The 15,789-nt window shown below is 43.2% G+C and overlaps 1 protein-coding gene across 1 annotated transcript; it reads left to right on the top strand.

Annotated features, from left to right (window-relative positions):
• The first annotated feature begins 6,530 nt into the window (after positions 1-6,530).
• Positions 6,531-15,452, top strand: LOC106604038 (UDP-glucuronosyltransferase 2C1). Its single transcript, XM_014198379.2, has 5 exons — positions 6,531-6,778; positions 7,038-7,185; positions 13,093-13,257; positions 13,700-14,413; positions 14,526-15,452. Exons 2-5 carry the CDS (start codon positions 7,048-7,050, stop codon positions 15,111-15,113), a joined length of 1,605 nt encoding a protein of 534 aa, XP_014053854.1. The 5' UTR covers positions 6,531-6,778; positions 7,038-7,047; the 3' UTR covers positions 15,114-15,452.
• Positions 15,453-15,789: the final 337 nt, after the last annotated feature.

Here is a 15,789-nt window from a genome sequence, read left to right as displayed (position 1 = left end):
CAGCTGTACGGTCTCCGAGGCCTATAGAATTGTAGCCATTCCAACGTGGGGACTTTGTCCCGGCGTTCTCTGACTTAATGTCTTTTTTGTAGGAAGTGGGTGTTTTACTCTGTGGAAAAAGGGTTGTACGAGATATTCAGTTTCTTGGAAATTTCTTGCATGGAATAGCCTTCATTTCTCAGAACAAGAATAGACTGACGAGTTTCAGAAGAAAGTGCTTTGTTTCTGTTCATTTTGAGCCTGTAATCGAACCCACAAATGCTGATGCTCCAGGTACTCAACTAGTCTAAAGAAATTGTATTGCTTCTTTAATCAGGACAACAGTTTTCAGCTGTGCTAACATAATTGTAAAAGGTTTTTCTAATGATCAATTAGCCTTTTAAAATTATAAACTTGGATTAGCTAACATAACGTGTCAATGGAACACAGGAGTGATGGTTGTTGATAATGGTCCTCTGTACGCCTATGTAGATATTCCATTAAACAATCAGCCACTTCCAGCTACAATAGTCATTTACAACATTAACAATGTCTACAGTGTATTTCTGATCAATTTGATGTTATTTTAATGGACAAAGAAATTGCTTTTCTTTCAAAAACAAGGACATTTCTAAGTGACCCCAAACTTTTGAACGGTAGTGTATATATATATGGGGTGGTGTGTCACAGCATCATCGGAATGAGCTTGTTGTCATTGCAGGCAATCTCAACTCTGTGCGTCACAGGGAAGACATCCTCCTCCCTATTGTGGTACCCTGCCTGCAGGCTCATCCTGACATGACCTTCCAGCATGACAATGACACCAGCCGTACTGCTCGTTCTGTGCGTGATTTCCTGCAAGACAGGAATGTCAGCGTTCTGCCATGGCCAGCGAAGAGCCCAGATCTCAGACCCCTTTTTTCCACATTATGTTATGTTGTATATATAGGGCTCCCGAGTGGCGCAGGGTTCTAAGACACTGCATCTTAGTGCAAGAGGCATCACTGCAATACCTGGTTTGAATCTAGGCTTCATCACATCCGGCTGTGAAATATAGGGTTGCGCACAATTGGCCCAGGTTTGGACAGGGTAGGCCATCATTGTAAATAAGAATTTATTCTTAACTGACTTGCCTAGTTAAATTAATAAAAAAATAAAAAATAAAATATATATATATATATATATATACAGTTGAAGTTGGAAGTTTACATACACTTTAGCCAAACATGCCTGGCTAACATCGGTTAGCCAGGCATGTTGAGGTAGTATGTACATGTAGGTATGGCTAAAGTGACTATGCATATATGATGAACAGAGAGTAGCAGTAGCGTAAAAGAGGGGTTGGTGGGTGGTGGGACACAATGCAGATAGCCCGGTTAGCCAATGTGCGGGAGCACTGGTTGTTTGGGCCAATTGAGGTAGTATGTACAGTCATGGCCAAAGGCTTTGAGAATGACACAAATATTAATTTCCACAAAGTTTGCTGCTTCAGTGTCTTTAGATATTTTTGTCAGATGTTACTATGGAATACTGAAGTATAATTACAAGCATTTCATAAGTGTCAGGCTTTTATTGACAATTTCATGAAGTTGATGCAAAGAGTCAATATTTGCAGTGTTGACCCTTCTTTTTCAAGACCTCTGGAATCTGCCCTGGCATGCTGTCAATTAACTTCTGGGCCACATCCTGACTGATGGCAGCCCATTCTTGCATAATCAATGCTTGGAGTTTGTCAGAATTTGTGTTTTTTTTTTGTCCACCCGCCTCTTGATGGGATTAAGGTCTGGGGAGTTTCCTGGCCATGGATCCAAAATAATGATGTTTTGTTCCCCGAGCCAGTTAGTTATCACTTTTGCCTCATGGCAAGGTGCTCCATCATGCTGGAAAAGGCATTGTTCGTCACCAAACTGTTCCTGGATGGTTGGGAGAAGTTGCTCTCGGAGGATGTGTTGGTAACAATCTTTATTCATGGCTGTGTTCTTAGGCAAAATTGTGAGTGAGCCCACTCTCTTGGCTGAGAAGCAACCCCACGCATGAATGGTCTCAGGATGCTTTACTGTTCGCATGACACAGGACTGATGGTAGCACTAACCTTGTCTTCTCCAGACAAGCTTTTTTCCAGATGCCCCAAACAATCGGAAAGGGGATTCATCAGAGAAAAATACTTTACCCCAATCCTCAGCAGTCCAATCCCTGTACCTTTTGCAGAATATCAGTCTGTCCCAGATGTTTTTCCTGGAGAGAAGTGGCTTCTTTGCTGCACTTCTTGACACCAGGCCATCCTCCAAAAGTCTTTGCCTCACTGTGCGTGCAGATACACTCACACCTGCCTGCTGCCATTCCTGAGCAAGCCCTGTACTGGTGGTGCCCTGATCCCCCAGCTGAATCAACTTTAGGAGACGGTCCTGGCGCTTGCTATACTTTCTTGGGCACCCCGAACCTTCTTCACAACAACTGAACCGCTCTCTTTGAAGTTCTCGATGATCCGATAAATTGTTGATTTAGGTGCAATCTTACTGGCAGCAATATCCTTGCCTGTGAAGCCCATTTTGTGCAAAGCAATGATGATGGCACGTGTTTCCTTACAGGTAAACATGGTTGACAGAGGAAGAACAATGATTCCAAGCACCACCCTCCTTTTGAAGCTTCCAGTCTGTTATTCGAACTCAATCAGCATGACAGAGTGATCTCCAGCCTTGTCCTCGTCAACACTCACACCTGTGTTAACGAGAGAATCACTGACATGATGTCAGCTGATCTTTTTGTGGCAGGGCTGAAATGCAGTGGAAATGTTTTGGGGGGATTCAGTTCATTTGCATGGCAAAGAGGGACTTTGCAATTAATTCATCTGATCACTCTTCATAACATTCTGGAGTATATGCAAATTGCCATCATACAAACTGAGGCAGCAGACTTTATGAAAATTAATATTTGTGTCATTCTCAAAACTTTTGGCCACGACTGTACATGAATGTAGTTAAAGTGCCTATGCATATAAGATAAACAGAGAGTAGCAGCAGCGTAAAAGAGGGGTTGGGGGGGGCACAGAATGCAAACAGTCCAGGTAACCATTTGGTTACATATTCAGGAGTCTTATGGCTTGGGGGTAAAAACTATTGAGAAGCCTTTTTGTCCTAGACTTGGCACTCCAGTACCGCTTGCCATGCGGTAGTAGAGAGAACAGTCTATGACTGGGGGGGGCTGGGGTCTTTGACAATTTTTAGGGCCTTCCTCTGACACCGCCTGGTGTAGAGGTCCTGGATTGCAGGCAGCTTTACAGTGATGTACTGGGCCATACGCACTACCCTCTGAAGTGCCTTGCAGTCGGAGGCCGAGCAATTGCCGTACCAGGCAGTGATGCAACTGGTCAGGATGCTCTCGATGGTGCAGCTGTAGAACCTTTTGAGGATCTCAGGACCCATGCCAAATCTTTTTAGTTTCCTGAGGGGAAATAGGCTTTGTTGTGCCCTCTTCACGACTGTCTTGGTGTGTTTGGACCATTCTAGTTTGTTGGTGATGTGGACACCAAGGAACTTGAATCTCTCAATCTGCTCCACTACAGTGCCGTCGATGAGAATGGGGGCGTGTTCGGTGCTCCTTTTCCTGTAGTCCACAATCAACTCCTTAGTTTTGGTTACGTTGAGGGATAAGTTGTTATTCTGGCACCACCCGGGCCAGGTCTCAGACCTCCTCCCTATAGGCTGTCTCGTCGTTGTCGGTGATCAGGCCTACCACTGTTGTTTCGTCTGCAAACTTAATGATGCTGTTGGAGTCGTGCCTGGCCATGCAGTCGTGGGTGAACAGGGAGTACAGCAGGGGACTGAGCATGCACCCCTGGGGAGCTCCAGTGTTGAGGATCAACATGGCAGATGTGTTGCTACCTACCCTCACCACCTGGGGGCGGCCCGTCAGGAAGTCCAGGATCCAGTTGCAGAGGGAGGTGTTTAGTCCCAGGTTCCTTAGCTTAGTGATGAGCTTTGAGGGTACTATGGTGTTGAAACTGTGGGAGCTGTAGGAGCTGTAGGAGCTGTAGTCAATGAATAGCATTCTCACATAGGTGTTCCTTTTGTCCAGATGGGAAAGGGCAATGTGGAGTGCAATAGAGATCGCATCATCTGTGGATCTGTTTGGGCGGTATGCAAATTGGAGTGGGTCTAGGGTTTCTGGGATAATGGTGTTGATGTGAGCCATTACCAGCCTTTCAAAGCACTTCATGGCTACGGACGTGAGTGCTACGGGTCTGTAGTCATTTAGGCAGGTTGCCTTTGTGTTCTTGGGTACAGGGACTATGGTGCTCTGCTTGAAACATGTTGGTATTACAGACTCAATCAGGGACATGTTGAAAATGTCAGTGAAGACACCTGCCAGTTGGTCAGCATATGCCTGGAGCACATGTCCTGGTAATCCGTCTGGATCCGCAGCCTTGTGTATGTTGACCTGTTTAAAGGTCTTACTCACGTCGGCTACGGAGAGCGTGATCACACAATCGTCCAGAACAGCTGATGCTCTCATGCATGCCTCAGTGTTGCTTGCCTTGAAGCGAGCATGGAAGTGATTTAGCTCGTCTGGTAGGCTCGTGTCACAGGGTAGCTCGCGGCTGTGCTTCCCTTTGTAGTCTGTAATGGTTTGCAAGCCCTGCCACATCCGACGAGCATCGGAGCCGGTGTAGTGTGATTCAATCTTAGCCCTGTATTGACGCTTTGCCTGTTTGATGGTTAGTCGCAGGGCATTGCGGAATTTCTTGTAAGCTTCCAGGTTAGAGTGCCGCACCTTGAAAGCGGCAGCTCTACCCTTTAGCTCAGTGCGAATGTTGCCTGTAATCCATGGCTTCTGGTTGGGGTATGTACATACAGTCACTGTGGGGACGACGTCCTCGATGCACTTATTGATATAGCAAGTGACTGATGTGGTGTACTCCTCAATGCCATCGGAAGAATCCTGGAACATGTTCCAATCTGTGATGCAACACAGTCCTGTAGTTTAGCATCTGCTTCATCTGACCACGTTTTTATAGACCGAGTCACTGGTGCTTCCTGCTTAAATTTTTGCTTGTAAGCAGGAATCAGGAGGATAGAGTTGTGGTCGGATTTACCAAATGGAGGGCGAGGGAGAGCTTTGTGCGTGTCTCTGTGTGTGGAGTACAGGTGATCTAGAATTTTTTTCCCCTCTGGTTGCACATTTAACATGTTGATAGAGATTTGGTAAAACTGATTTAAGTTTCCCTACATTAAAGTCTCTGGCCACTAGGAGCACCGCCTCTGGGTGAGTGATTTTCTGTGTGCTTATTTCCTTATACAGCTGACTGAGTGCGGTCTTAGTGCCATCATCTGTTTGTGGTGGTAAATAAACAGCCACGAAATGTATAGCTGAAAACTCTCTAGGCAAGTAGTGTGGCCTGCAATTTATCACAATATACTCTACTTCAGGCGAGCAAAATCTAGAGACTTCCTTAGATTTCGTGCACCAGCTGTTGTTTACAAATATGCACAGACCCTTCGTCTTACCGGAGTGTGCTGTTCTATCCTGCCGGTGCATCGTGTATCCCGCTAGCTGAATATCCATGTCCTCATTCAGCCACGATTCCGTGAAACATAGGATATTACAGTTTGTGATGTCCTGTTGGTAGGATATTCGTGATTGTACCTTGTCTAATTTATTATCCGATGATTGCACGTTGGCGAGTAATATTGACGGTAACGGCAGCTTTCCTACTCGCCTTCTCCGGGGAACCTGACCAGGCATCCGTCTCTTTGTCCTCTGTACCTGCGTCGCTTCCTCTTGCGAATAACTGGGATGTTGGTCCTGCCGGGTGTTTGGAGAATATCGTGTGAGTCTTGCTTGTTGTTGTAGAAAAACTCTTTGTCCGAGGTGAGTGATCTCTGTCCTGATATCCAGAAGCTCTTTTTTTGCCGTAAGATACGGTGGCAGAAACATTTTGTACAAAATAAGTTACAAATAACGTGGGAAAAAAACACATAATAGCACAATATAAACAAATACTAAAAAATTATAATTATGTCCCCCTTACGTCTAAAACCAAAGTTGCACCCCTGGATACAGATATGAGGTAGTCATTAAAAAAAATCATGTTAACCATTATTATTCTCCATGCATCTTATTATGTGATTTGTTTAACACATTTTTATTCCTGAACTTGTTTAGGCTTGACATAATAAAGGGGTTGAATACTTTTTGACCCAAGCTCAGGTTTACATTTTTTATTCATTTGGAGAGAAAAAAATCTGAAAAACAGAATTCCACTTTGACATTATGGAATATTGTGTGTAAACCAGACACAAGCATATCAATTCAATCCATGTTAAATTCAGACTGTAACACAACAAAATGTTTTAAAAAATTCAAGTGAATACTTTCTGAAGGCAGTGTACATAACTACTACCTGGAGTCAGACTAGAGAGGTCCACAATCGTATATGGTAATGATTGTATCAATGATAAGTAGGCACTTAAATTGGGTGAAAGGTTAGTTATGTGACAGGTGTGTTTTACCTGAACTCACTAGTGTTATTGCCTAAGTAGTGGTTGAATCCCAAATGGCATCCTAATCCCTACAATAGTCTACTTTGTTGACCAGAGCCCTGAGGACCCTGGACAAAACTAGTGCAATTTGTGAGGCACCACTATCTGTTTGTAAATCATCTACCTGGGCTATAGCAGGACTTCTGTACTATCAGGAGGAGTATGAACCTTCAAAAGTTCAAAGTATTGAACAGCCGATATGTAACCGTTTGCAGTCCCCTGCAGAGTGTTGTTAGTGCTGTGTGGAGTCTATAGTACCGGTAAGACAACTCTTAATGCATGTTCTTATTCACCTACACTCAAGTAGTTTGTTGTTATGTAATAGTGTTATTAAGCCGTGCAGACAATACACTCTAACTTATTGACACAGGTAGATAACATAATGGTGAAGCTTAATTAGCTGTTATTTAACTATACGTCGCATGAGTGCAAGACTTGATAGGCTTTCAGGTCAATGAAGTATTTTACGTGAGGTGACTAGTTGAAAACAAGTGACTTTTGTCCTCTTTTTCCTTTCAGTTTAGACACAATGCATTCCAGCTCTCCCTGGGGAAACCTCTCGTTTTTAAGTCTGGTGTCATTTCTCCTTCTCCTTCCTGCACCGTCCTGCCATGGAGGAAAAGTCCTGGTCTTTCCTGTCGATGGAAGCCACTGGGTCAACATGAAGGTGCTCAATGTTGTATCTAGCATTCTGTTAACTTTACCAAGATTTCCTGCTGACTATTCCCTTCTGATTTCGGGAATCCAATCAGGATTTCTGAAAAATCTGGGAATTTTTGGAAAGCTAATAGAATTTGGTTTCCATAGTTGTGTCTTGACGTATTATACACTGAGTGAACAAAACATTAGGAACACCTGCTCTTTCCGTGATATAGACTGACAAGGTGAATCCAGGTGAAAGATATGATTCCTTATTGAAGTCACCTGTTAAATCCACTTCAATCAGTGTAGGGGAGGAGACAGGTTAAAGAAGGATTTTTAAACCTTGAGACAATTGAGACATGGATTGTGTATGTGTGCCATTCAGAGGGTGAAAGTGTAAGAAAACATTTTTAAGTGCCCTTGAACAGGGTATGGCAGTAGGTGCCAGGCGCACTTGTTTGAGTGTGTCAAGAACTGCAACTTACTGTTTACTTAGTTACGTTTTACCAAATCACTCCAGTTACATAGGTTTATATTATTATATATTATGTCGCAGGGCTCGACACACAGGACTGCCCGCTGGCCGGGGGAGGTTAATGGAAACTTTCTGGGCAGTCAGTCATATTTATATATATTCATATATAAATTCAGCAAAAAAAGAAACGTCCTCTCACTGTCAACTGCGTTTATTTTCAGCAAACTTAACATGTGTAAATATTTGTATGAACATAACAAGATTCAACAACTGAGACATAAACTGAACAAGTTCCACAGACATGTGACTAACAGAAATTGAATATTGTGTCCCTGAATAAAGGAGGGGTCAAAATCAAAAGTAACAGTCAGTATCTGGTGTGGCCACCAGCTGCATTAAGTACTGCAGTGCATCTCCTCCTCATGGACTGCACCAGATTTGCCAGTTCTTGCTGTGAGATCTTACCCCCTCTTCCACCAAGGCACCTGCAAGTTCTCAGACATTTCTGGGGGGAATGGCCCTAGCCCTCACCCTCCGATCCAACAGGTCCCAGACGTGCTCAATGGGATTGAGATCCGGGCTCTTCGCTGGCCATGGCAGAACACTGACATTCCTGTCTTGCAGGAAATCATGCACAGAACGAGCAGTATGGCTGGTGGCATTGTCATGATGGAGGGTCATGTCAGGATGAGCCTGCAGGAATGGTATCACATGAGGGAGGAGGATGTCTTCCCTGTAACGCACAGCGTTGAGATTACCTGCAATGACAACAAGCTCAGTCCGATGATGCTGTGACACACCGCCCCAGACCATGACGGACCCTCCACCTCCAAATCGATCCTGCTCCAGATTACAGGCCTCGGTGTAACGCTCATTCCTTCAACGATAAACGCAAATCCGACCATCACCTCCGGTGAGACATAATATCAACTCGTCAGTGAAGAGCACTTTTTGACAGTCCTGTCTGGTCCAGCGACGGTGGGTTTGTACCCATAGGCGACGTTGTTGCCGGTGATGTCTGGTGAGGACATGCCTTACAACAGGCCTACAAGCCCTCAGTCCAGCCTCTCTCAGCCTATTGCGGACAGTCTGAGCACTGATGGAGGGATTGTGCATTCCTGGTGTAACTCGGGCAGTTGTTGTTGCCATCCTGTAACCTTTCCCACAGGTGTGATGTTTGGATGTACCGATCCAGTGCAGGTGTTGTTACACGTGGTCTGCCAATGCGAGGACAATCAGCTGTCCGTCTTGTCTCCCTGTAGCGCTGTCTTAGGCGCTCACAGTACTGACATTGCAATTTGTTGCCCTGGCCACATATCCAGTCCCCATGCCTCCTTGCAGCATGCCTAAGGCACGTTCACACAGACGAGCAGGGACCCTGAGCATCTTTCTTCTAGTGTTTTTCAGAGTCAGTAGAAAGGCCTCTTTAGTGTCCTAAGTTTTCATAACTGTGACCTTAATTGCCTCCCGTCTGTAAGCTGTCAGTGTTTTAACGACCGTTCCACAGGTGCATGTTCATTAATTGTTTATGGTTCATGGAACAAGCATGGGAAACAGTGTTTAAACCCCTTACAATGAAGATCTGTGAAGATATTTTGATTTTTACGAATTATCTTTGAAAGACAGGGTCCTGAAAAAGGGACGTTTCTTTTTTTGCTGAGTTTATATATACATATATATACAGTACTGTTGAAGTTGGAAGTTTGGACACAACTTCTCATTCAAGGGTTTTTCTTTATTTTTACTATTTTCTACTTTGTAGAATAATAGTGAAGAAATCAGAACTATGAAACAACACATAAGGAATTATGTAGTAACCAAAAAAGTGTTAAACAAAATCACAATATATTTAACATTTTTGATTTTTCAAAGTATCCACCCTTTGCCTTGATAACAGCTTTGCACACACTTGGCATTCTCTCAACCAGCTTCATAAGGAATGCTTATCCAATAGTCTTGAAGGAGTTCCCACATATGCTGAGCACTTGTTGGCTGCTTTTCCTTCACTCTGTGGTCCAACTCTTCCCAAACAATCTCAATTGGGTTTAGGTTGGGTGATTGTTGAGGCCAGGTCATCTGATGCAGCACTCCATCACTCTCCTTCTTGGTCAAATAGCCCTTTCACAGTCTGTAGGTGTGTTGGGTCATTGTTCTGTTGAAAAACAAATGAAAGTCCCACTAAGTTCAAACCAGATGGGATGGCATATCGCTTCAGAATGCTGTAGTAGCCATGCTGTTTAAGTGTGCCTTGAATTCTAAATAAATAACAGACAGTGTCACCAGCAAAGCACCCCCAGACCATCACACCTCCTCCTCCATGCTTCACGGTGGGAATTACACATGCAGAGATCATCTGTTCACCTGCTCTGTGTCTAACAAAGACACGGCAGTTGGAACCAAAAATCTAAAATTTGGACTCACAAATGAATTATGCATTCTAAGTGACTGCCTCATGTAGCTGGTTGAGAGAAATGCCAAGAGTGTGCAAAGCTGTCATCAAGACAAAAAGTGGCTACTTAGAAGAATCTCAAATGTAAAATATATTTGGATTTGTTTAACACTTTTTTGGTTACTACATGATTCCATATGTGTTATTTCATAGTTTTGACGTCTTCACTATTATTCTACAATATAGAGAATCGCAAAAATAAAGAAAAACCCTTGAATGAGTAGGTGTGTCCAATCTTTTGACTGGCACTGTATATATTTTGTAATAACGCTATTTTCAATCTAGGCTATATAACACGACTTCCCCAAGCTATTAGTTCGTTATGTACATTATTAATCTCATGCGTGCTGCACACAGCCTTAGTGGAATAAGCTGTCTCAGGCAGAAGGAGCACACAGCTTTAGTGGAATAAGCTGTCTCAGGCAGCAAGAGCCTGCAGCTCTCAACTGGTTGTCCGTGGAGCTGCTCACAAAAGAACAACAGCGGTCGGGTTGGTACACTCTTAGAAAAAAAGGTGCTATCTAGAACCTAAAGGGGTTTTTCAGGCTGTCAAAATAGGAGAACACTTTGAAGAACCGTTTTTGGTTCCGGGTAGAACATTTTGGGTTCCATGTAGAACCTATTTTTTTCTACAGAGGGTTCGACATGGAACCCAAAAGGGTTCTACCTGGAAACAAAAAAAGGGTGCTCCTATGGGGACTGCCGAAGAACCCTTTTGGAACCCTTTTTCTAAGACTGTAGGAAAGATGTTTGAATGTATGATATCTACCAGTAAATGTTAAGGCAACATTGTGTATTTAAACCAGGTATTTAGAAAGTTTGGTCTGAAGTCTTGGTTAAAAAATGTTTTTACATTTTTTGTCATTTAGCAGATGCTCTTATCCAGAGCGACTTACAGTAGTGAATGCATACATTTCATAAACATTATTTCCCGTACTGGTCCCCCGTGGGAATCGAACCCACAACCCTGGCGTTGCAAACACCATGCTCTACCAACTGAGCCACACGGGACACAGGACCAAACGGGACCAAATCTTTGTGATACGCAATTCAGTCACCTTGCGCTGTTTGAATTCGATTTTCTAAGGCTTTCCCAGAAAAAAACTTCCCAAATAAATGTTGACTGCCAAGTAAACCTACCTGGCATAATGATATCTTTATCATTTGTGTCAAAACTCATCATATGTACGTCGCTGTACACAGTAAAAATAGTTTGGAGTACTACTTAAGTACTTTTGGTGTGTATCTATACTTTACTTTACTATTTGGATTTTTTGACAACTTTTACTTATACGCCACTACATTCCTCAAGAAAATAATGTAATTTTTACACCATACATTTTCCCTGACACCTAAAAGTACTCGTTACATATTTGAATGCTCATGCAGGACAGCAATATGGTCCAATTCAGGCACCTATCAATATAATCCATTGTCATCCTTACTGCCTCTGATCTAGCGCTCACTAAACAAAAAATTCTGCATTTGTAAATTATGTGTTGGAGTGTGCCCATGGCTGTCTGTACATTTATTTTAAATACATTTTTTCCACTTGTTTAATATAAGAAATTTGATGTACAGCATTTATTTTTGTATTTTACTCAAGTACGACATTTTAATACTTTTTCCACCACTGTACTTAAGTACATTTAAAAACAGAAACTTTTAGACTTTTACTCAACTAGTATTTTGCCGGGTGACTTTTACTTTTAACTTGAGTCATTTTCTATTAAGGTATCTTTACTTTTACTTAAGTATGACAAGTGAGTACTTTTTCCACCAGTGGCTGTACACTAGGCTACAGAAACACCGCTAGCCAAACACAACGGCATCTTGCTACAAATATCAAGTTATGAATAGTTTTTAATGTTTTTCTGTCAAAATACTATGAGTCAAATCAATCTGTTTTTGTTTGCACACAGTATACCATAAGGTGTAAAAAATTACCAAACTAAATTTGTAACTAGTACTAAAGTAGTTTTCTGACCGGATACTTTTTTACTTTTACTTGAGTAGTTTCTTACTTTTATTTGAGTAAATTACAATTTAAGTAACAGTACTTTTACTTAGGTACGGATTTTCAATACTAAAGCCACCTCTGCCAGTGGGCATTTACCGCATGGTGTTCTGATTATTGATGTTCTGTGTTCTGAATGATGATTTCAAAATAATGATTTCAACTATATTAATCAGGCCACACCTCACCACAACCACCAAAGTGGGTTTCGGCCCTCCAGGACCAGAATTGAAGAACCCTGCATCTCAATGAGACTACTGTGTATACTGTGCTAACATATGGAATTGTTTTAAGATGGTCATACTGTGGATCATTTAGCTAATTGATGTTGAATTATAGGACCCCTTTAGGTATAAAAAAAATCATGAAAAATGCTCAACTACTATAGCCCATTGAAATGCATTGAATGACATTGGAAAAAAGACAGCAAAAAACAAAAGGTTTTGAAGTGTCTGTCTTATATCTTATGTTCGTTTTTTTGGACACATATTTAATCCCTTATTTTTGATGGCACAAAATTACCTTCATACCTCCATTCGCTTGTATGGGTTAGCTTCAGACGAGTCCCGTGACACTTCTGGGAGTCGTAGAGCAAAACAGAGAACACCGTCGTGTTTGTGAGAGTCATCTTTCCATAGAGAGGTCATATTAGTTTGTAGGTTAAACCGTTGGGACCCTACAGACGTTTTCGTGAGAAGACTGATTTCGGGATGTCTCTCATGGTCTGACAAACACTGCTATAGCTCAGCCAACTTCCACCACAGATGCGGAAGGCTGACCTAGGCGGGTGCGGTGGATTAAGACCAGCTCATGATATATCCAGCTTGAACTGAAAGATTTTGATGCAAATGTTTTTCTTATGTTTCCTAGATTGATGCCTTTTAAAGGATTAATACCTTTTAAAAAGGCACATTGTTGACAGCTCTCTACAACATGCCTCTGATATAATACCAGCCCCCTTTGTGAGCTTACTAACGTCACCAATGTGTAGGTACTGATCGAGGAGCTCCATGCCAGAGGCCACACCATCACAGTGGTCAGACCCTCTACCAGCTGGTACATCACCGAGGAGTCACCTCTATACACCTCCATCACCATCAAGGAGAAAGAATCCTTATACAGCTTCTTCGAGACCTTCCTACAGAGGCACTTTGAGGTAGATGTAACGTAGCTACAGTAGAGAAGAACCTGAAGGTATATATCTTCATAGCATAGATACAGAAGCACATGAAGTTATGCCTTAATATCATAGCAACAGTAGAGAAGATCCTTAAGGTATATATCTTCATAACATAGAAACAGAAGCACATGAAGGTATGTCTTCATAACGTGCCTACAGAAGTACCTGAAGGTATGTCTTCATAACGTGCCTACAGAAGTACCTGAAGGTATATCTTCATAACGTGCCTACAGAAGAACCTGAAGTTATGCCTTCATAATGTGCCTAAAGAAGCACGTGAAGGTTTGATGTGTCTTTTTGATTGGTTGATTGGTTGATTAATCTATCCAGCCAGCAAACCAGCCAATCAACCATTCAGCCAGACAGCCATTTATTTTGTAAAAGAGGCATTCAATCTCTGTTTAATATCTTTATTCAGGCTCAGATAGAGGGGGTATCAGCGCTGAAGTTCTTCCAACTAACCAAGGAGTTCCTAAGCATGATAGAAGAAGCCCACATCCTGTCCTGCGACACGCTGGCTCGCATGTTCGACGACAAGGAGCTGATGAAGAGTCTCCAGGACGCTCAATATGACATGATGCTCACCGACCCTGCCATGGCTGGAGGGATGCTGATGGCCCACTATCTCAAACTGCCTGTGGTGCTCAACGCCCGTTGGATCACCAGTGGGGAGGGCCATTTTGCCATCGCCCCCTCTCCCCTGTCCTACATCCCGGTCCCAGGGTCTGGATTCACTGACAAGATGACCTTCATCCAAAGGGTCCAAAACATGCTACACTACAGCATCATCGTGTATCAGCAGAGGTTCATGGTTGGGCCAAGTTATGACGCAATTTGCGCCAAGTACTTTGAAGGGGGCTGTGACATCATCTCCCTGATCCAGGAATCTGACATCTGGCTGATGAGGTCTGACTTTGTGTTTGACTTCCCCCGTCCCACCATGCCCAACGTCATCTACATGGGGGGGTTCCAGTGCAAGCCGGCCCAGCCCCTGCCTCCAGAGCTGGAGGAGTTTGTCCAGAGTGCCGGGGAGCATGGGGTGATCATCATGTCTCTGGGGACTCTTGTCAATGCACTTCCTGTTGATATCACAGACCAGATTGCCAGTGTGTTCGCCAAGCTGCCTCAGAAGGTATCCTGATTGTTTTTGATTATTAGCATTTATATGTAAAGCTCCCTGCAATGTAAGTGATGTAAAGAGAGGTTATTTAAACAGAAATTAATGTCTTCTTCATCTATCTAAGGTGATCTGGAGACACCGGGGCAAGAAGCCCTCCACTCTGGGCAACAACACCCTTCTGGTGGACTGGATGCCCCAGAAAGACCTCCTGGGTCACCCCCAGACCAGAGCCTTTGTGGCTCACGGAGGAACCAACGGGGTCCAGGAGGCCATCTACCACGGCACCCCAGTTCTGGGGATACCCCTGTTCTTCGACCAGTATGACAATCTTCTGCGTCTGCAGGAGAGAGGCGCTGCCAAGATCCTGGAGCTGGCCATGTTCAACGGACCCAATTTCCAGCAGGCTCTGAACCAGGTGCTCACCCACGCCCCCTACAGGGAGAACATGCAGAGGCTGTCCCGCCTGCACAGGGACCAGCCCATCAAGCCCATGGACAAGGCCCTCTTCTGGTTGGAGTTTGTGATGCGACACAAGGGGGCGTCTCACCTCCGTACGTCGGCCAACAGGATGCCCTGGTACTCTTACAACTCTGTGGACGTGCTGCTGCTGCTGCTGGCTGCCGGGGGAGGAGTCTTGCTCTCTACTGGGCTCCTGATCAGGATCCTCTGGAGAACCTGCCGGAAGAACAGGAACAAAACCAAACAACACTGACACCAGTTGCAGAATCGCATTACTGGAAATCAAGACTGTTCTCAGGGCAGACCTGGATATAGCTGGATATTTTGCGTACGGGACAGTTCTACCATTTTAGCTAAACCCTAACTATTTTCCTAAACTTAATGTAGATCTCCTAACCTACAATGTAAATTATTCTAAACCACTGCATAAGTTCTCTTCTGTTAGTAAAAATGAGCAGATATGCCCCGATAGCTGTGTTAGTATCCACTAATGGGATACAGCCTATTAGATGTTCTTTAATCTATATACATTTTTAATCTATACTTATATCAGGAACAACATTAAACAAGTTATTAAAACCTTGAACAACCACAGTGTCTTCAGAAAGTATTCACATCTCTTGACTTGTTCAACATTTTGATGTGTTACAGCCTGAATTTAAAATTGATAAAAAAAAAATTTTGAAGAATAAGATGAAATGTCTTGAGACAATAAGTTTTCAACCACTTTGTTATGGCAAGCCTAAATATGTTCAGGAGTAAAAATGTGCTTAACTAGTCATATTAATAAGTGTTTAACATGATTTTTGAATAACTACCTCATCTCTGTTCCCCCACACATACAATTATCTGTAAAGTCCCTCAGTCGAGCAGTGAATTTTATACACAAATTCAACCACAAAGACCAGGGAGGTTTTCCAATACCTTGC

Source organism: Salmo salar, chromosome ssa04, assembly GCF_905237065.1.
Source record: "Salmo salar chromosome ssa04, Ssal_v3.1, whole genome shotgun sequence".
NCBI classification, from domain to species: domain Eukaryota; kingdom Metazoa; phylum Chordata; class Actinopteri; order Salmoniformes; family Salmonidae; genus Salmo; species Salmo salar.
This window is presented reverse-complemented; position numbering and strand designations above follow the sequence as displayed.

Excerpts from the sequence above, each read along its gene's own strand:
- LOC106604038 (XM_014198379.2), top strand. The coding sequence starts at position 7,048 with ATGCATTCCAGCTCTCCCTGGGGAAACCTCTCGTTTTTAAGTCTGGTG. Across the intron at positions 7,186-13,092 it reads GCCACTGGGTCAACATGAAG|GTACTGATCGAGGAGCTCCA; the intron begins GTGCTCAATGTT and ends ACCAATGTGTAG. Across the intron at positions 13,258-13,699 it reads TCCTACAGAGGCACTTTGAG|GCTCAGATAGAGGGGGTATC; the intron begins GTAGATGTAACG and ends ATCTTTATTCAG.